This window comes from Pseudorca crassidens, chromosome 7, assembly GCF_039906515.1.
Source record: "Pseudorca crassidens isolate mPseCra1 chromosome 7, mPseCra1.hap1, whole genome shotgun sequence".
NCBI lineage: Eukaryota > Metazoa > Chordata > Mammalia > Artiodactyla > Delphinidae > Pseudorca > Pseudorca crassidens.
Genome location: NC_090302.1, coordinates 80,517,627 through 80,538,620, shown reverse-complemented (window position 1 = coordinate 80,538,620; position 20,994 = coordinate 80,517,627). Strand labels below are relative to the sequence as shown.

The window sequence follows — 20,994 nt, the reverse complement described above, 5'->3', positions numbered from 1 at the left end:
ATGTTATTCTTTTATGTCTTTATTGTTTTCTTCATGCTCAGTCTTTTAGTGCATTTTGAAACAGAAGATAGCAGTTTTGCTTTTTTCCTAGGCACCTTTTTTGGTGTACTGTCATTGGTTTTGGGGGGTATTATCCTGCTTATATTCTTTTTCTCTTATAGTAACTTTGTATGGGATTTGACCTTTAATTTTCTATTGCTCATTTTTATGTGAAATGAGTCTTCTTGGACTTTAACATGGCACCATGGTTCAAAGTGGCTTTTCTAATTTCATAGTGTTTCCTCTTTTTCTGAATAATTATGTTGGCTTGCTTTCTGAGATTTCCTGTCTTTGTTCTCCTCCCCCAGTGTGGACTTTTTTAGATTTTTCTATATATGTGGCCCAGTTTTGATTTTACTCCCAGTATTTTCTCTTGATGGGAACCTTAGCTGGTTAGTTTCAGTAGTTTATGATGGTAACTACCCCAGCCTATTTAAACCTTTCTGCAATCCTCACACATAGTTTGCTCTTGGAGTTGTCAAAACCCTATAGTGCCAGGTGCTGTGCTCAAATTGGCCCACCTTACTTTCCAGTAAGTGCCTCTTGGCTACTTGGGGTTTTCCTGTTCTTAGGCCAGTCAAACACCCCAGTGCTGGCCTCTGCCACAATTATTACCATGCAGATCTTGTATCTGTTGTTTTTTCTTTTCCTCTTTGTATTTTGAGGTTTGTAAGGGATACCTTGTCACCTAGTTTTATCCTGTGTTGTTGTTGTCCACAGGATTTTAGGTTTGCTATAAAGTTAGAACAAAGATGTTTCTTTATACAAACATAATTCCACTATCAAATTTCTTAAATGTATCATTGTTACAGTGTTCTTTCTCTACAGTTAATATTCCGGTTTTGTCAATGTGGAACTTTCATTTATTCCAGTAATGTCAGTTACTCCAGTAATGTCCTTTATAGCACGTTTCCTTCTTCCAGTATAGCATCATCACATCCCCTTTGCTTGACATGCTTTTTTAGTCTTCATTAATCTGGAACTGTTCTTAACCTTTCTTGGTCTTCTGAAATAATAGCAATTTTGAAGAAGGCCAATTATTGTAAAAAATGTTCAATTTGAATTTGTGTTTTGATGTTTCCTTCTGATGAGATTCAGGTTATAGATCTCAGGAATGCTGTTTAACCGACATTGAGTATTTCTGAGTACCATATGTAGAGTCACGTGATGTCTCTCTGCCCCTCCCTGAGGATGTTAATTTTGATCACTGAGTCCAGATTTTCCCATTTCCCCTAATTTGTTGTTTACTAGATTTCTGCCAGCAACTAAAAAATAATCTTTGTGGAGACACTTTGAGACCATGTGTAAATAACCTCTTCCTCATCAAGCTTTCCCCTTTAGAATCAGCATTCGTTGATGATTCTTGTTTGAAATAGGCTTTACTGTGATGGTTGCAAAATGAAGATGTTTTCGGCTCTACTACTCCCTCTTATAGTCTTTTTATCATTGCCATATTAGTAAGTGTATTTTTATTTTTTAAAAATTTATTTATGTATTTATTTTTGGCTGTGTTGGTTCTTTGTTGCTGTGCACGGGCTTTCTGTAGTTGCAGCAAGCAGGGGCTACTCTTCGTTGTGGTGCGCGGGTTTCTCATCACGGTGGCTTCTCTTGTTGGGGAGCATGGGCTCTAGGCGCACCAGCTTCAGTAGCTGTGGCATGTGGGCTCAGTAGTTGTGGCTTGCGGGCTCTAGAGTGCAGGCTCGGTAGTTGTGGTGCACGGGCTTAGTTGCTCCGCGGCATGTGGGATCTTCCCGGACCAGGACTTGAACCCATGTCCCCTGCATTGGCAGGCGGATTCTTAATCACTGCGCCACCAGGGAAGTCCCAGTAAGTGTATTTTTAAAAGATTACTCTAATGATCTAAGAAGTAAAAATCAAACCAAATAGAGATCATTTTTAATTGGTTAAATTTGCATTTTTTTAGACTGGAGTTTGAGGAAGCAGGCTCTTTTACACTGTTAATTGAGTATAAAGTTTTGCAGCCTTTGTGAAGAGCATTTTTGAGCAGATGGTATGAAACTACTTTTAACATTTTTCTATATACTTCTTTGACCTAGTAGTTTCACATCTTTGTATTTATTCTAAGAAAGCTATCCTGGATGTATTAGGTGTAACAATGGCTCCCTGTAGTGTTTGGGTAGTAATGAAGAATTCAGAGTAAGTAAAATGCAAGACCTATCCTGTAGACTTGTATGCAGCTAATAAGCATTATGATATAGGTATTTACAATTGATTATGTATTCCTACAAAGTAGTGTGATTAGTATTTTGTTTTTGATATAAGAGAAAAATATGTAAGTACCAAATAAATAGTTTTTGGTATTAGATAGTTACCTTATGGGTCACTGTTATTTTCTTGTGGGCTTTGTGAAAATTTTGTAATTTAAGGAAATTTAATGGTAAGTGATGAACATTCATATTGCTTGGGTTGCAGCAGGGCTCAATGAATATGTGTTGAGGTACAATTTCTAGATTTGAAATTCAGAGTAGAAGTGATTGCTATCAGGAAAAATGGGCAAAAATTAATCATGCAGGGTTTTAGCACTAAGGGCCACATTGGTTTACTTTTTTTCTTTTTAGTTTATTATTTTTTAATTTTTAAATTATTTTTTATTTTTATTGAAGTATAGTTGATTTACAATGTTGTGTTAATTACTGCTGTACAGCAGAGTGATTCAGTTTTTATATATATATATATATATATTGTTTTTTTATCCCAGTGGCTTACTTTCATAAAAGGTTGCCACTACCCAAAGCTCAAATGTATAACGTGGAAGTGCCGTCTTCCAGAACTCACCTTCCCCTTTGGTTTTCCTTTTTACTTCATTCAGTTATTTCATACCTTGGTCCTTTTGGCTGCTGCATTGGGACTTCTCACTTGAGGGTGTGTGTAAAAAAGGCCCTTATATATACTGGTTAGGATTGAGGTAAAATTTGCCGTGTGTGTAGAAACTGTACAAACATCTTTCTGGGTGTAATGTAACACTACAACTGAGGTCACACCAGGCATAGGTTGGGATGAAAGGATTGGCCATTGGATTGGAGGGAACAGACCAAAGGTAGTGGGAGCTTGTATAATCAACCAACAACATGGACTGGAAAGCTCTTGTGAGAAGCGTTTTTACATTGTAAAAAACACTAACAACCTCTCCCCCTCCACCCCCATTGAGATTATTATGAATCTATATTAAAAGCAAAGGTGAAAAGTTGTTTGTTGGGACTTCCTTGGTGGCACAGTGGTTAAGAATCAGCCTGCCAATGCAGGGGACATGGGTTCGAGCCCTGGTCCGGGAAGATCCCACATGCTGCAGAGCAACTAAACCCGTGCGCCACAACTACTGAGCCTGCGCTCTAGAGCCTGTAAGCCACGACTACTGAGCTTGCGTGCCACAACTACTGAAGCCCACACGCCTAGAGCTCGTGCTCCGCAACAAGAGAAGCCACCGCAATGAGAAGCACGCACACTGCAAAGAAGAATAGCCCCTGCTCTGCGCAACTAGAGAAAGCCTGCACACAGCAATGAAGACCCAATGCAGCCGTACATACATACATACATACATACATAAATATATTTTTAAAAAGTTGTTTATTATTAGCACTTGGTGGGTCTCCCCTCCCCCCCAAGCTCATTCAGTAATTTAAATGATTTAACTTTAAAAATATTTATGTTGGGAGTTAGTAAAGATTTTAGCTAGCAGTGGTTGGTATGTTACTATTAACTGATGCACAAGAGTTACCTTTTTCAAATTTCTTATTTTTTATTATTTCTTTGGCTGTGCCACATGGCTTGTGGGATCTTAGTTCCCTGACCAGGGACAGAACCCACACCCTTGGCAGTGAAAACACGGAGTTGTAACCACTGAACTGCCAGGGAATTCCCCAAAGTTTCCTCATTTAAAAAATATCTTTCTGGGCTTCCCTGGTGGTGCAGTGGTTAAGAATCTGCATGCCAATGCAGGGGACACGGGTTCGAGCCCTGGTCTGGGAAGATCCCACATGCCACGGAGCAACTAAGCCTGTGCGCCACAACTACTGAGCCTGTGCTCTAGAGCCCGCGAGCCACAACTACCAAAGCCCGCACACCTAGAGCCTGTGCTCCGCAACAAGAGAAGCCACGGCAATAAGAAGCCCGCACACCGCAACAAGAGTAGTCCCCACTCACCACAACTAGAGAAAAGCCGGCGCACAGCAGCAAAGACCCAACGCAGCCATAAATAAATAAATAAATAAAAACCTTTCTAATTTTTAATTGCCAGAAATACTACAAAAGGAAACCTCAAAAATTCGGTAATTTGAATTTTTTTTTAAGAAGGATTTTGAGTGAAAAAAGCAACTGGAAAAGAGTTTTCTACATAGTTGACTAAGCGTTTGAAAGTTGCTTCCTTAAAATTCTGTTAAATTAAAACCATTTTAAAATTGTGGTTAAAAATAAAAATGTAACTTAAAAAATAATTTTTATTTAGATAAATACAGCCTTTTCCCTTCCGAACTGACCTTTTTTGAGTTGATAGCAGAGGTTTTTTGCTTTTTGACAGCAAGGTTGTGTCTAAGCCTGTATCCTGGCGGTTGTTTCCACTGCTTCCTGTTCTTCCACTTTCTGTTACGCTGTAACTTCATCTGCCCAGGGGAAAGAAAATTCAAAAAAGAAAATTCAAATGAGTCACAAGGCTAATGAAGATGAACAGGACTTCAGGTCTTTTGGTCAAAGGACTGGGACCTTTATGCTATTTAATTTGATGCTTATTTACCTTTTGGGAATACACTGTAGACATTTAAGAGGTCTAAATTCAGAGTCCTTTTTTTTAGTCAATCAGTATTTCTGTTACCACAGTGATAGAGAGTTTTTATCTGTTTATACCAGATTTTGGCATCTAACTTGTATTTTTGGTGCTCCAATCTTGAACAGTTGTATGTGCTTTTCCAGGCAACAGCTGAACAGATGCGTCTTGCTCAAGTGATCTTTGATAAAAATGATTCAGAGTTTGAAGCTAAAGTTAAACAGGTATGTTTCTGGCAAAGGGTACTGTCATTTTTGTAATCTATTCTTACTGTGCTTAAAAAGATAATTTCACTAGAGATTCTTATTTTAAATTATGCTTCTTGCTTAGTTGTAAATAATTGGATTTTGAACTTGTGATTCAAAATCAAAATACCTGTATTGGTGGCTAGAGCGAAGGAGTTTTGGCAGTAGAACCTTTCTGAGTTACTAGTGTTACATGTGAACAATGAGCATTTGTGAAAGTACAGTGGCATTGTATATACCTGTGCATAGAAAGTATATTTAGTATATGGCAGGTTCTCAGAAAATTTTGTTCAGTGTTACAGAAGAGCTGATTTGCCTTTTCACATATTGTGGTGGTCCCAAACGTAGATTGGAAAAGTTATAAAATTAAATTTTAGGGTGATGTCTTCACTTAGAACTTCACTGATATAATATTATTTTAATTGCACATTCTTCTTTCCTGATAAGACTTCTTTTCCCTTCAAGATTCTAGAAACGAAGCAATAACCTTTACCTTGGTAGAGGTCTACCAGTAATTCCTTGGAGTGAAAGTCCCTTGGTGAACTCTTTATTTTAGCCCTTTAGTATGTAAACTCTTTCTTCTTACTTATAGTTGCTGTCATTAGACTTAATGGTGATATTTTTGGAAAGCCACAAAAATTATTTATTAAAAATCATAGAACTTATTCGCTGGAATGAGATTTATGAATTGTTTGAGACATACTTCTACATATTATATCGCCTTTTATCTGAGTAGCATAGCAGATACACAAAAAAGAGCCCTGGTAGAGGAGTTCAGAGCTTTAAGTTTTTTTTTTTTTTTTTGTGGTACGCGGGCCTCTCACTGTTGTGGCCTCTCCCGTTGCGGAGCACAGGCTCCGGACGCGCAGGCTCAGCGGCCATGGCTCACGGGCCCAGCCGCTCCACGGCATGTGGGATCTTCCCAGACCGGGGCACGAACCCACGTCCCCTGCATTGGCAGGTGGACTCTCAACCACTGCACCACTAGGGAAGCCCCAGAGCTTTAAGTTTTAACGATGATTCTCTCTCTTACTAATCCAATCACTGGGGGAGTTTTGAAGGTTACTATAAATCTTTTTTTTTTTAAATAAATATTATTTATTAATTTATTTGGCTGCATTGGGTCTTGCTTGTTGTGCGTGGGCTTTCTCTAGTTGCAGCGAGTGGGGGCTATCCTTTGTTGTGATGCCTGGTCTTCTCATTGCGGTGGCTTCTCTTGTTGCGGAGCACAGGCTCTAGGTGCGTGAGCTTCAGTAGTTGTGGCATGCAGGCTCAGTAGTTGTGGCTTGTGGGCTTAGTTGTTCCATGGCATGTGGGATCTTCCAGGACCAGGGCTCGAACCTGTGTCCCCTGCATTGGCAGGTGGATTCTTAACCACTGCGCCACCAGGGAAGGCCCTGCTGTGCATCTTAACAACTGCATGTGACGGGTATTGACCTACTATAGATCGTTGATAAAAATCTGACCTTATTAGTAGACATCCAAAGACTGAAGCATGGGAAAGCTGTAGAATGTATAGAACCTTGCTGGGTAACACAGGGAGGAAATCAGATGGAATGATGTGGTGTAAAGAGCTGTATTTATGAGACCAGGAGACCTGGCTTCCCGAAAGGCTAATTGTTTTGTGACCACAGAGAAATCGCTTCAGATGTTGGGGGTCAAACTGTTTTGAACTGCAGCTGATACATACTAAAATAGTTAAAGATACTTAAAACACAGCAGATATTTAAATCATACATTTGTTCACTGATAACTGAGAAACCTATATTGTGCCTAATCTGTGATTGTTCCTTGTGTTGAAAATATTAAGTAGCTTAATTATCCCTTGTTAAAGGGAATGCACCAAGGAGATTTCTTTGATTTCAAACATAGCACCCTGTTGAGGCTACTTGAGAAAATAGTATGTCCAGGAGTGAGTTTTGTGATAGCTGCCAAATTCTAATTTTTTTCTTATTTATTTATTTATACAGCAGGTTCTTATTAGTTACGCGTTTTATACATATTAGTGTATATATATGTCAATCCCAATCTCCCAGTTCATCCCACCACTATTAGCCCCGCTTTCCCCCTTTGGTGTCCATACGTTTGTTCTCTACATCTGTGTCACTGTTTCTGCCTTGCAAACCAGTTCATCTGTACCATTTTTCTAGATTCCACATATATGCGTTAATATACGATATTTGTTTTTCTCTTTCTGACTTACTTCACTCTGTATGACAGTCTCTAGGTCCATCCACCTCATGACAAATATCTCAATTTCGTTTCTTTTTATGGCTGAGTAATATTCCATTGTATATATGTACCACATCTTTTTTATCCATTTGTCTGTCAATGAGCATTTAGGTTGCTTCCATGAGCTGGCTCTTGTAAATAGTGATGCAGTGAACATTGGGGTGCATATGTCTTTTTGAATTATGGTTTTCTCTGGGTATGTGGCCAGTAGTGGGATTGCTGGGTCATATGGTAATTCTATTTTTAGTTCTTTAAGGAACCTCCATACTGTTCTCCATAGTGGCTGTATCAATTTACATTTCCACCAACAGTGCAAGAGGGTTCACTTTTCTCCACACCCTCTCCAGCATTTGTTGTTTGTAGATTTTCTCAAGATGCCCATTCTAACTGGTTTGAGGTGATACCTCATTGTAGTTTTGACTTGCATTTCTCTAATAATTAGTGATGTTGAGCAGCTTTTCATGTGCCTCTTGGCCATCTGTATGTCTTCTTTGGAGAAATGTCTGTTTAGGTCTTCTGCCCATTTTTGGATTGGGTTGTTTGTTTTTTCAATATTGAGCTGCATGAGCTGTTTATATATTTTGGAGATTAATCCTTTGTCCGTTGATTCATTTACAAATATTTTCTCCCATTCTGAGGGTTGTCTTTTGGTCTTGTTTATGGTTTCCTTTGCTGTGCAAAATCTTTTAAGTTTCATTAGGTCCCATTGTTAATTTTTGTTTTTATTTCCATTACTCTAGGAGGTGGGTCAAAAAAGATCTTGCTGTGATTTATGTCAAAGAGTGTTCTGCCTATGTTTTCCTCTAAGAGTTTTATAGTGTCCAGTCTTACATTTAGGTCTTTAATCCATTTTGAGTTTATTTTTGTGTATGATGTTAGGAAGTGTTCTAATTTCATTCTTTAACATGTAGCTGTCTGGTTTTCCCAGCAGCACTTATTGAAGAGGCTACCTTTTTTCCATTGTATATGCTTGCCTCCTTTGTCAAAGATAAGATGACCATATGTGCGTGGGTTTATCTCTGGGCTTTCTATCCTGTTCCATTGATCTATATTTCTGTTTTTGTGCCATTACCATACTGTCTTGATTACTGTAGCTTTGTAGTATAGTCTGAAATCAGGGAGCCTGATTCCTCTATCTCTGTTTTTCTTTCTCAAGTTTGCTTCGGCTGTTCAGGGTCTTTTGTGTCTCCATACAAATTTTAAGATTTTTTGTTGTAGTTCTGTAAAAAATACCATTGGTAATTTGATAGGGATTTCATTGAATCTGTAGATTGCTTTGCCAAATTATAATTGTGAGACTTTAGGGTGTTAAAAATTATTTTATATGTGCAGTGTTCTAATCCAAGCAGTGATAGCCCATGTATGGAACATTGATGGAGTCAACTGGACTGTTGGACAGTGCAAACAGTTGGACTGGATGTTCGGCTAATTGTGGCCACATACTCATGCTTGGTCTTTGGGAAACATATAGTTCCACTTAATATTTGAGTAGCTCAGAAATATGGGAGTCCCAGGCCATTGAACTAGTTTGAGCAGTCACATAGCTCATCCTGAGTATTCTGAGAATGTTGGTATGTATGTGCTGCCGATTAAGAATTGATACTTTGTCAGCTTGGAGGAGGGTTGATTTATAGCTTGACTTTACCAGTATTGGTCGAAAGACATGGAGTAGCCCCCAAAAACAGGTAAACCTGATCTTGGATTGTAATCTCAGAGTGTTGAAAAGGCCATCTTCATGTGGAAGGATTGCATAATCTCTGTCTTTATATAGTAGAATCTTAGGATTAATATCAAGTGCCATTCTTCTGTTTCCCTAATCATTGCCTTATAATTCCAACAGCTTATGGAAGTGACAGGAAAAAATCAGGATGAATGCATAGTGGCTTTGCATGACTGTAATGGAGATGTCAACAAAGCTATCAATATATTGCTGGAAGGGAATTCAGACACGGTAAGTATTATTAATTGATTTGCAATGCTAAGATTTCTCTCCAGTTCCATATTACATTTTCAACTTCACCTTATTCGGGGGTGGTGGTAGAGGGGGATTATGGGTGCCATTACATATATGTTTTGAGTCCAGAAAGAACACTAACCTGAAATGACTGTTTTTGTTATGTATGTTTTCTTCATGAAGTTGTAGAATCTGAAGACTTGAAAGAGAACTTGGTCATCTACTCCAGCCTTACACAGTTGCCAAAATTATCTGGGCCTGTGGACATTTTCACCACCTGAAAAACTTCTCTTGGCTCCACAGCTCATGTTTCTTCATCTCAATTGTCACCTTTTACCACTCCTTATATCTCTAGACTAACAGAAAACCAGGATTTGCTGGTATCTCTATTTGTTTGTGTGTGAATATTCTACAGACACATTTTCATGACAATCTGACAGATATATAAAATAAGAAAAAAAATTTTTTAAGCTTAATCAGTTTTGAGGAATGCACATGCACACTAAAGCTCCTCCCTTTTATTTTAGGAAGGATGCAGCTAAAGCCACACCAGAGGCAGGTGTCGGCCCTAACCTTTTGATTTCTACATGGAAATTACACAGTATTTCATTTGTATTTTTTCATTGAGGAAACCAGTTCAGAGCAGATTAAAACAAATAATGATTCACCTAAGTGGGGTATAAAGATGAACACATCAAAAAGTGCCTTCCTTATCATTGTTTAGGTTTAATCGAGTTCTCGTTTTTAGGGGTAGGCTTTTTTAGGCACAGGCTGTATTAAAATGAACTACTGTGACAAGCTCAAAACTGAAATGAGTATATTTTTATTTAATAGGAAACAAGCAGAATAAAATTTGTAATTATAAAAATTAATGATAATTGGGAAAATATTTTGTTATTTGAGTATAGCAGTATTTGTGCGTAAAATTCTATGCAAGATTACACTGGTCCAGCATGATGAACTACCAAATATGTGAGTTTGTTGGGAAAATATATCATGTTAAGTGAGGAAATAAAATTTTGAAGAGTTTTTGTTTGCTGACACTTGGGCATGTATTTGCTGGGTTTTATAAACTATGGGGGATGTTCACCTTATTGCTAATGGATGCAGTGTAGAATAGTTCTCCCTTATTTTTAAAATGAACTGAAGGGCTTAACTGCTTTCTTATTAAAAAAAAAATCACTGTGAATAAATGAAATATTTCCAAATCATTAATTGGAGGGCATATTTTCTTTTATATGGTAGAGATAGGCTTGAATACTGTTTTCCTGTTGCCTTTCCTTTAGCTCCCACAGATTCATCACTCCTTTTCTTTGGTGGCTGGGTGAATCTTTTAAGTTTTACATGATCAGCCAGTTCTATCTCAATAAAGACTTTCAACTTCCTCTCCTCATTTGGGACTGAACCTAAAGGAGGTTGTTCTAGGCTGAAAGTTACATAAAGATCTCTTTGGTTACCTTTTTTTTTTAAAAAAAAATAATAAAATTTATTTATTTATTTATTTTTGGCTGCATTGGGTCTTTGTTGCTGTACGCGGACTCTTCTCTAGTAGCAGCGAGCAGGGTCTACTCTTCATTGCAGTGCACGGGCTTCTCATTGCGGTGGCTTCTCGTCGCAGAGCATGGGCTCTAGGAGCATGGACTTCAGTAGTTGTGGCACGCAGGCTCAGTAGTTGTGGCTTACTGACTCTAGAGTACAGTCTCAGTAGTTGTGGCACACGGGCTTAGTTGCTCCGCGGCGTGTGGGATCTTCCAGGACAAGGGCTGGAACATGTGTCTCCTGCATTGGCAGGCAGATTCTTAACCACTGTGCCACCAGGGAAGCCCTTTGGTTACCTCTTGAACCTAGAAGTCACACAGTTGGGGCTAGATCTGGCATGTTGTTTTCTTAAAAGGTGAGAAACTAGCATATTAGGGCCTGAATACAGACACAAAAGGCATTTGCCTGTTTGGAGATGAGAAGGCTATAGGGAAAATGGAGAGGCAGAGGGGAAGTCCTTTGAAACCCTGGTTTGTTTAGGATTACTCCATGGTCCATCTTTTCTTTCATCCTGTTTGCCTTCTTACCTTGTTGTTGTCTGCAGTAGCCATGGCTACTACTGAGGTAGGTGGGGATGGCATAGAGTGGGAGCTTGGGGAAATAACATTTACTTTATGCTTATCAGCATAGGAAAAGGCTCTGTGGTGGGACAACATATAGTATGTTGTCAGTTCAACTAGTTGCTGTAATCTTTTGTGCTCTCTGTAGCAACAGGAACCTAACAAGAGATTTGCTGTCGTTATCATCAGAGATTACAGTACGTTTATGGAGAAGAATTAAAATGGTAGGCATGCAAGCTGTAAGGCATGCGTAATTAGGTCTGAAAGATAAATGCACACACTCTTGATGATTGTCCACACTTTGAGTGGTAACTCTGAATAAATGCTCTTATTTTCGATAGACTTCATGGGAGACTGTAGGAGGGAAGAAGAAGAATTTTGGAAAAGAAAGTTCAGAAAACAAAGAGAATAGAGAGAAGAGAAGTGAGAGAGAAGTGAGCCGTGGACGCGGAAGCAACAACCGGAAAGTAAGAGGTGGCAATCGTGGGAGAGAGTGTAAGTACAGACCTTTCTCCTCACCTTTGGTTTTATTAAAATTTTCATGCATGTTGAAAAGCTGATAGAATGATCCAATGAATGCCTATAAATCCACTTTCTCAGTGCAATATTTGTTAGTATAGTTAACAGTTAGTAATGAGCTACAACTGAGTAGTTTATTAGCACCCTAACTGATACAATTTCATATTAGCACTGACCTGGGCTGTAGGTATTTGTGTTGTGTCTTAAGACCGCCTTCTGTTATGAATCAAGTGCATCGTCTAATTTTAAAGAAGGTTTTTTTGTTGGCTGGTAGCTAAAGCTGTTTATTCTTCCCCACTTACGGATACTCATGATATATGCAAGGTTTAGATTAAGAGGAAAGTTGTTGAATAGGAAAGCTTTTCTCAGTTCTCTCCATTTGACTCAGGTTTTGGCATCATTCACCCAAAACAACACTACCTCCTGTGCAGACGTACCAAAGTGGCTAAATGATGATAAATATTTAACATGTTCCTTTATAGACTTTTGCTAGTTTATTTATACCACAGATGTTTATTGAGTATCTACAGTGTAGTGGATAGTCTTCAAGTCATACAGCAATGAAGAAAACAGACATCTTTGCCCTTCTAAAACATCTTTTAAGGGAGGTAGAGTGAGATGTAACAATAAAAAAGAGAAGTAACATTTCATATTGATATTGTAATCTTTTAATGGCATTATGTAGAAAATTATGCTCTGGGGAAAAACAAAGGCAGAGAGATGGGAATTATAGGTACGGGTTTGACAAATTTAAAGACAGTGACCAAGGAAGGCCTCACTGACAACTCACATACTTAAGCCATAGAAGAGATGAGGGGAGCAAGCTGTGCCAATATTGTTCATAAAATTTCTGTATTATACAGTCATTAATGCCAATATAGAAATAAGGAGAAGAAAAGACTGTGTTGGCATCTTCTGGACAGTAACCTGGAAAAACCTCTCTCTAACAATGATTTCCCCAAGAATTCAGTGTTTCCTTGGTATTGCAGTTTGCTAATCTATGCCTTTCCAGGCTTTGAACTTAACCAATGAGCAGATTTTGTTGTGTATGGTTACATAACAAAGGTATTTTTTTTTTGGAAGTAAACTTACTTTACAGGAGGGCACGTCAAAACAGAAAATAAAGGTGGTACATCATTTTAATTTCTTTTTGAATTTTCACCTATGAATTAAGCAGGTTGTGCTGTCATTCAGTTTTTTGAGCCACGCTGGTTTGGTTTTTCTTGTTTTCCAAACCCTTTGGTTAAATTTTAACCTTTTTTTAAAAAGCCTTTTTTTGTTGAGGGGTGGAGGGAGTCTTTTTGTCCTTGTCTTTAATAGCTGTAATAGCTGTTAGTTTGATTATGTATAACGGGTGCTCTTTTTCTTCCTTAGTTAGAGGTGAAGAGAATGGAATTGATTGCAATCAAGGGGACAAGCCTTCAGACCGTGGCAAGAGAGCTCGTGGTAGAGGTAAGACAGAATAAGGCGGACGGAGATGCTTGTGATCGGGAGAAGGAGGCAGGCTGTTCATATACTCAGTACATTAAGCCATGACAGTGTACTCTGAAAGAATGGTTGATCTGAAATCTTTTGATTCATTTACTGATGCCAATGAATGAAGTGTTTGGATTATGTAATTTTGAGGAAACCTATTGGTTGTTTTCAAATGAGCTGAGAAAGGCCCTTTCTATGAATAATTTAAAACTTGAAGCTCTGACCAAAAAGTTATTAATTCTCCTATGTTGGACTTTACCCATAGTAAAGTGTTTTACCATATGATGCTTTTTTGTTTGTTTCTAATGTTTATTTATGTATTTATTTATTTGGCTGCATTGGGTCTTAGTTGCAGCACACGGGTACGCGGGCCTCTCACCGCTGTGGCCCCTCCCGTTGCGGAGCACAGGCTCCGGACGCGCAGGCTCAGCAGCCATGGCTCACAGGCCCAGCCGCTCGGCGGCATGTGGGATCTTCCCAGACCGGGGCACGAACCCGTGTCCCCTGCATCGGCAGGCGGACTCCCAACCACTGTGCCACCAGGGAAGCCCTTCTTTTTGTTTTTTAAAGGAAATCCTTGGTAACCAACAACTGCTTTTTTTTTTTTCTTTAAGGTTTAATTTTGGGACTTCCCTGGTGGTGCAGTGGTTAAAAATCCACCTGCCAATGCAGCGGACACGGGTTCAAGCCCTGGTCCGGGAAGATCCCACATGCCGCAGAGCAGCTAAGCCCATGCGCCCCAACTACTGAGCCTGCGCTCTAGAGCCTGCGAGCTACAACTACTGAGCCCGGGTGCCACAGCTACTGAAGCCCGCACTCCTAGAGCCCGTGCTCCGCAACAAGAGAAGCCAGCGCAATGAGAAGCTCAAGCACCGCAACGACGAGTAGACCCTGCTCGCCGCAACTAGGGAAAGCCCGCGTTCAGCAACGAAGACCCACAGCAGCCAAATAAATAAAATAGAATAAAATAAATTTATTTTAAAAAGGTTTAATTTTATTTATTTTTGGCTGCGTTGGGTCTTTGTTGCTGCACACAGGCTTCCTCTAGTTGCGGTGAGGAGGGGCTACTCTTCGTTGCAGTGCGTGGGCTTCTTATTGGCGTGGCTTCTCTTGTTGCGGAGCACGGGCTCTAGGAGTGCGGGCTTCAGTAGCTGTGGCACCCGGGCTCAGTAGTTGTAGCTCTTTCTGACTTACTTCACTCTGTATGACAGACTCTAGGTCCATCCACCTCACTACAAATAACACAATTTCGTTTCTTTTTATGGCTGAGTAGTATACCATTATATATATGTGCCACATCTTCTTTATCCATTCATCTGCTGATGGACACTTAGGTTGCTTCCATGCCCTGGCTATTATAAATAGTGCTACAGTGAACATTGTGGTACATGACTCTTTTTGAATTATGTTTCTCAGGGTGTACACCCAGTAGTGGGATTGCTGGGTCATATGGTAGTTCTATTTTTAGGTTTTTAAGAAACCTCCATAGTGTTCTCCATAGTGCTGTATCAACTTACATTCCCACCCACAGTGCAAGAGAGTTCCCTTTTCTCCACACCCTCTCCAGCATTTACTGTTCATAGATTTTTTGATGATGGCCGTTCTGACTGGTGTGAATTGATACCTCATTGTGGTTTTGATTTGCATTTCTCTAATAATTAGTGATGTTGAGCATCCTTTCATGTGTTTGTTGGTAATCTGTATATCTTCTTTGGAGAAATGTCTATTTAGGTCTTACACCCTTTTTTCATTGGGTTGTTTGTTTTTTGGATATTGAGCTGCATGAGCTGCTTGTATATTGGAGATTAATTCTCTGTCAGCTGCTTTGTTTGCAAATATTTTCTCCCATTCTGAGGGTTGTCTTTTCTTCTTGTTTATGGTTTCCTTTGCTATGCAAAAGCTCTTAAGTTTCATTAAGTCCCATTTGTTTATTTTTGTTTTTATTTCCATTTCTCTAGGAGGTGCGTCAAAAAGGATCTTCTGTGATTTATGTGATAGAGTGTTCTGCCTGTGTTTTCCTCTAAGAGTTTTATAGTGTCTGGCCTTACATTTAGGTCTTTAATCCATTTTGAGTTTATTTTTGTGTATGGTGTTAGGGAGCATTCTAATTTCTTTTACATGTAGCTGTCCAGTTTTCCCAGCACCACTTATTGAAGAGGCTGTCTTTTCTCCATTGTATATTCTTGCCTCCTTTGTCAAAGATAAGGTGACCACATGTGCGTGGGTTTATCTCTGGGCTTTCTATCCTGTTACATTGATCTATATTTCCGTTTTTCTGCCAGTACCATACTTTCTTGATTACTGTAGCTTTGTAGTACAGTCTGAAGTCAGGGAGCCTGAATTCTCCATCTCCGTTTTTCTTTCTCAAGATTGCTTTGGCTATTCGGAGTCTTTTGTGTTTCCATACACATTGTGAAATTGTTCGTTCTAGTTCTGTGGAAAAATGCCATTGGTAGCTTGATAGGGATTGTATTGAATCTGTAGATTGCTTTGGGTAGTATAGTCATTTTCACAATGTTGATTCTTCCAATCCAAGAACATGGTATATCTCTCTGTTTGTATCATCTTTAATTTCTTTCATCTTTGTCTTATAGTTTTCTGCATACAGGTCTTTTGTCTCCTTAGGTAGGTTTATTCCTAGGTATTTTATTCTTTTTGTTGCAGTGGTAAATGGGATTGTCTTCTTAATTTCTCTTTCAGATTTTTTGTCATTAGTGTATAGGAACGCAAGACATTTCTGTGTATTAATTTTGTATCCTGCAGCTTTACCAAATTCATTGATTATCTCTAGTAGTTTTCTGGTGGCATCTTTAGGATTATCTATATATAGTATGTCATCTGCAAACAGTGACAGTTTTACTTTTTCTTTTCTGATTTGTATTCTTTTATTTCTTTTTCTTCTCTGATTGCCGTGGCTAGGACTTCCAAAACTATTTTGAATAATAGTGGAGAGTGGACATCCTTGTCTTGTTCCTGATCTTAGAGGAAATGCTTTCAGTTTTTTATGATTGAGAATGATATTTGCTGTGGGTTTGTCTTATATGGCCTTTATTATGTTGAGGTGGGTACTCTCTATGCCCACTTGCTTGAGAGTTTTTATCATAAATATGGGTGTTGGATTTTGTCAAAAGCTTTTTCTGTGTCCATTGAGATGATCATATGGTTTTTTCTTCTTCAATTTGTTAATATGGTGTATCACATTGATTGATTTGTATATATTGAAGAATCCTTGCATCCCTGGGATAAAATCCCACTTGATCATGGTGTATGATCTTTTTAATGTGTTGTTGGATTCTGTTTGCTAGTATTTTGTTGAGGATTTTTGTATTTATATTCATCAGTGATATTGGTCTGAAATTTTCTTTTTTTGTAGTATTTTTGTCTGGTTTTGGTATCAGGGTGATGGTGGCCTCGTAGAATGAGTTTGGGAATGTTCCTCCCCCTGCAGTTTTTGGAAGAGTTTGAGAGGATGGGTGTTAGCTCTTCTCTAAATGTTTGATAGAATTCACCTGTGAAGCCATCTGGTCCTGGACTTTTCTTTGTTGGAAGATTTTTATTCACAGTTTCAATTTCATTGCTTGTGATTGGTCTGTTCATACTTTCTAAGAATTTGTCCATTTCTTCCAGGTTGTCCATTTTATTGGCATAGAGTTGCTTGTAGTAGTCTCTTAGGATGCTTTGTATTTCTGCGGTGTCTGTTGTAACTTCTCCTTTTTCTTTTCTAATTTTATTGATTTGAGTCCTCTCCCTCTTTTTCTTGATGAGTCTGGCTAAAGGTTTATCAATTTTGTTTATCTTCTCAAAGAACCAACTTTTAGTTTTATTGATCTTTGCTGTTGTTTTGTTTCTATTTCATTTATTTCTGCTCTGATCTTTATGGTTTCTTTCCTTCTACTAACTTTGGGTTTTGTTTGTTCTTCTTTCTCTAGTTCCTTCAGTTGTAAAGTTATATTGTTTGTTTGAGATTTTTCTTGTTTCTTGAGGTAGGATTGTATTGCTATGAATTTCCCTCTTAGAACTGCTTTTGCTGCATCCCATAGGTTTTGGATCGTCATGTTTTCATTGTCATTTGTCTCTGGGTAATTTTTTATTTCCTCTTTGATTTTTTCAGTGATATCTTGGTTATTTAGTAACATATTGTTTAGCCTCCATGTTTTTGTGGTTTTTACTTTTTTTTCTCTGTAATTTATTTCTAATCTCATAGCGTTGTGGTCAGAAAAGATGCTTGTTATGATTTCAATTTTCTTAAATTTACCGGGGCTTGATTTGTGACCCAGCATGTGATCTATCCTGGAAAATGTGCTGTGGTCACTTGAGAAGAAAGTTAATCTGCTGTTTTCAGATGGAATGTCCTATAAATATCAATTAAATCTATCTGGTTTTTTGTGTCATTTAAAGCTTGTGTTTCCTTATTAATTTTCTGTCTGGATGATCTGCCCATTTGTGTAAGTGGGGTGTTAAAGTCCCCCAGTATTATTGTGTTACTGTTGATTTCATCTTTTATGGCTGTTGGCATTTGCCTTATGTATTGAGGTGCTCCTATGTTGGGTTCATATATATTTATAATTGTTATATCTTCTTCTTGGATTGATCCTTTGATCATTATGTAGTTTCTTTCCTTGTCACTTGTAACATTCTTTATTTTAAAGTCTATTTTATCTGATAATTAGTATTGCTACTCTAGCTTTCTTTTTCCATTTGCATGGAATATCGTTTTCCATCCCCTAACTTTCAGTCTGTATGTGTCCCTTGGCCTGAAGTGGGTCTCTTGTAGAGAGCATTTATATGGGCCTTCTTTTTGTATCCATTCAGCGAGCCTGTGTCTTTTGGTTGGAGCATTTAATCCATTCACATTTATGGTAATTATTGATATGTATGTTCCTATTACCATTTTCTTAATTGTTTTGGGTTTGTTTCTTGTAGGTCTTTTTCTTCTCTTGTGTTTTCCACTTAGAGAAGTTCTTTTAGCATTTGTTGTAGAGTTGGTTTGGTGGTGCTGAATTCTCTTAGCTTTTGCTTGTCTGTAAAGCTTTTGATTTCTCCGTCGAATCTGAATGAGATGCTTGCCGGGTAGAGTAATCTTGGTTGTAGGTTCTTCCCTTTCATCACTTTAAATATATCGTGACACTCCCTTCTGCCTTGTAGAGTTTCTGCTGAGAAATCAGCTGTTAACCTTAATGGGAGTTCCCTTGTATGTTATTTTTCCCTTGTTGCTTTTAATAATTTTTCTTTGTCTTTAATTTTTGTCAATTTAATTACTGTGTGTCTTGGCATGTTTCTCCTTGGGTTTATCCTGCTTGGGACTCTCTGCGCTTCCTGGACTTGGCTGGCTATTTTTTTACCATGTTAAGGAAGTTTTCTACTCTCATCTCTTCAGATGTTTTCTTGGGTCCTGTCTCTCTCTCTTCTCCTTCTGGGACCCCTATAATGCAAATGTTAGTGCATTTAATGTTGTCCCAGAGGTCTTTTAGGCTGTCTTCATTTTTTTCATTCTTTTTTCTTTATTCTGTTCTGCGGCAGTGAATTCCACTATTCTATCTCCGAGGTCATGTATCTGTTCTTCTGCCTCAGTTATTCTGTTGTTTCCTTCTAGTGTATTTTTCATTTCAGTGATTGTATTGTTCGTCTCTGTTTGTTAATTCTTCTAGGTGTTTGTTCTTTAATTCTTCTAGGTCTTTGTTAAACATTTCTTGCATCTTCTCGATCTTTCCCTCCATTCTTTTTCCAAGGTCCTGGATCATCTTCACTATCATTGTTCTGAAATCTTTTTCTGGAAGGTTGCCTATCTCCACTTTATTTAGTTGTTTTTCTGGGGTTTTATCTTGTTCCTTCATCTGGTAACAAAGTCCTGTGCCTTTTCATTTTGTCTGTCTTTCTGTGAATGTGGTTTTTGTTCCACAGGTTGCAGTATTGTAGTTCTTCTTGCCTCTGGTGGATGAGGCTATCTAAGAGGCTTGTGCAAGCTTCCTCATGGGAGGGACTGGTGTTGGGTAGACCTGGGTGTTGCTCTGGTGGACAGAACTCAGTAAAATTTTAATCCATTTGTCTGCTGATGTGTGGGGCTGAGTTCCCTCCCTGTTGGTTGTTTGGCCTGAGGTGACCCAGCACTGGAGACTCTGGGAGGGCTCATGCCAAGGAGTATTTCTGAGAACTTCTGCTGCCAGTGTCCTTGTCCTCACAGTGAGCCACAGCCACCCCCTGCCTCTGCAAGAGACCCTCCAACAGTAGCAGGTAGGTCTGCTTCAGTCTCCTATGGGGTCACTGCTCCTTCCCCTGGGTCCTGATGTGCACACTACTTCGTGTGTGCCCTCCAAGAGTGGAGTCTCTTTTTACCCCAGTCCTGTCAAAGTCCTGCAATCAAATCCCGCTAGCCTTCAAAGTCTGATTCTCTAGGAATTCCTCCTCCCATTGCCTGACCCCCAGGTTGGGAAGCCTGACGTGGGGCTCAGAACCTTTAGTCCAGTGGGTGGACTTCTATGGTATAAGTGTTCTCCAGTTAGTGATTATGTGATTTGATTTTATTGTGATTGCGCCCCTCCTACTGTCTCATTGCGGCTTCTCCTTTGTCTTTGGATATGGGGTATCTTTTTTGGTGAGTTGCAGTGTGTTCCTGTTGATGATTGTTCAGCAGTTAGTTGGGATTCCAGTGCTCTCGCAAGAGGGAGTGAGCACATGTCCTTCCACTCCACCATCTTGAATCAGTCTTGGTCCTTTTTTTTTTTAAATCCACTTTATATATAGTAGTGTATATATGTTAATTGTACCCCCCCCCACCTCCTTATGTTTCCTTTTTTTTTTTTTTGGCGATACACAGGCCTCTCCCTGTTGTGGCCTCTCCCGTTACAGAGCACAGGCTCTGGACGCACAGGCTCAGCGACCATGGCTCACGGGCCTCACCGCTCCACAGCGTGTGGGATCTTCCCAGACCGGGGCACAAACCTGTGTCCTCTGCATCGGCAGGTAGACTCTCAACCACTGCGCCACCATGGAAGCCCTACTTTTTTTTTTTTTTTTTAAAGAATTTTTTGATGTGAACCAGTTTTAAAGTCTTTATTGAATTTGTTACACTATTGTTTCTGTTTTATGTTTTGGTTTTTTGGCCGTGAGGCATGTGGGGTCTTAGTTCCCTGACCCGGGATCGAACCCTCACTCCCTGCATTGGAAGGTGAAGTCTTAGCCACTGGACCTTCAGTGGAAGTCCCCTTATGTTTACTTTTTTTTTTTCAATTTATTTTAATTTATTTTTGACTGCATTGGGTTTTTGTTCCTGCTTGCGTGGCATTTCTCTAGTTGTGGCCAGCGGGGGCTACTCTTCGTTGCGGTGTGCGGCTTCTCATTGCGGTGGCTTCTCTTGTGCGGAGCATGGGCTCTAGGTGTGCGGGCTTCAGTAGTTGTGGCATGCAGGCTTAGTAGTTGTGGCTTGCGGGCTCTAGAGCGCAGGCTTAGTAGTTGTGGCGTGTGGGCTTAGTTGCTCTGCGGCATGTGGGATCTTCCTGGACCAGGGCATGAACCCACGTCCCCTGCATTGGCAGGCGGATTCTTAACCACTGGGCCACCAGGGAAGCCCCCTTATGTTTACTTTTAAGGAAGGTTGTAAAGTAGTGGGTAAGGGACTCAGGTTGACTTTTTGTTTTTTTTTTTTTTGGCTGTGTT

General features: G+C 39.3%; 1 protein-coding gene across 4 annotated transcripts in view; it reads left to right on the top strand.

The window, feature by feature from the left end:
- The window catches only part of UBAP2 (ubiquitin associated protein 2), a 125,123-nt gene that overhangs the window by 50,783 nt on the left and 53,346 nt on the right, over nt 1-20,994 (top strand). For 2 of the 4 annotated variants that reach the window (XM_067744611.1, XM_067744614.1), the window contains exons 3-6: nt 4,945-5,040; nt 9,134-9,244; nt 11,688-11,841; nt 13,240-13,317. In XM_067744611.1, coding sequence (XP_067600712.1) covers nt 4,945-5,040; nt 9,134-9,244; nt 11,688-11,841; nt 13,240-13,317 — 439 coding nt within the window. The remainder of the gene's footprint in view (nt 1-4,944; nt 5,041-9,133; nt 9,245-11,687; nt 11,842-13,239; nt 13,318-20,994) is intronic. The other 2 variants (XM_067744615.1, XM_067744612.1) reach the window with 1 other exon arrangement.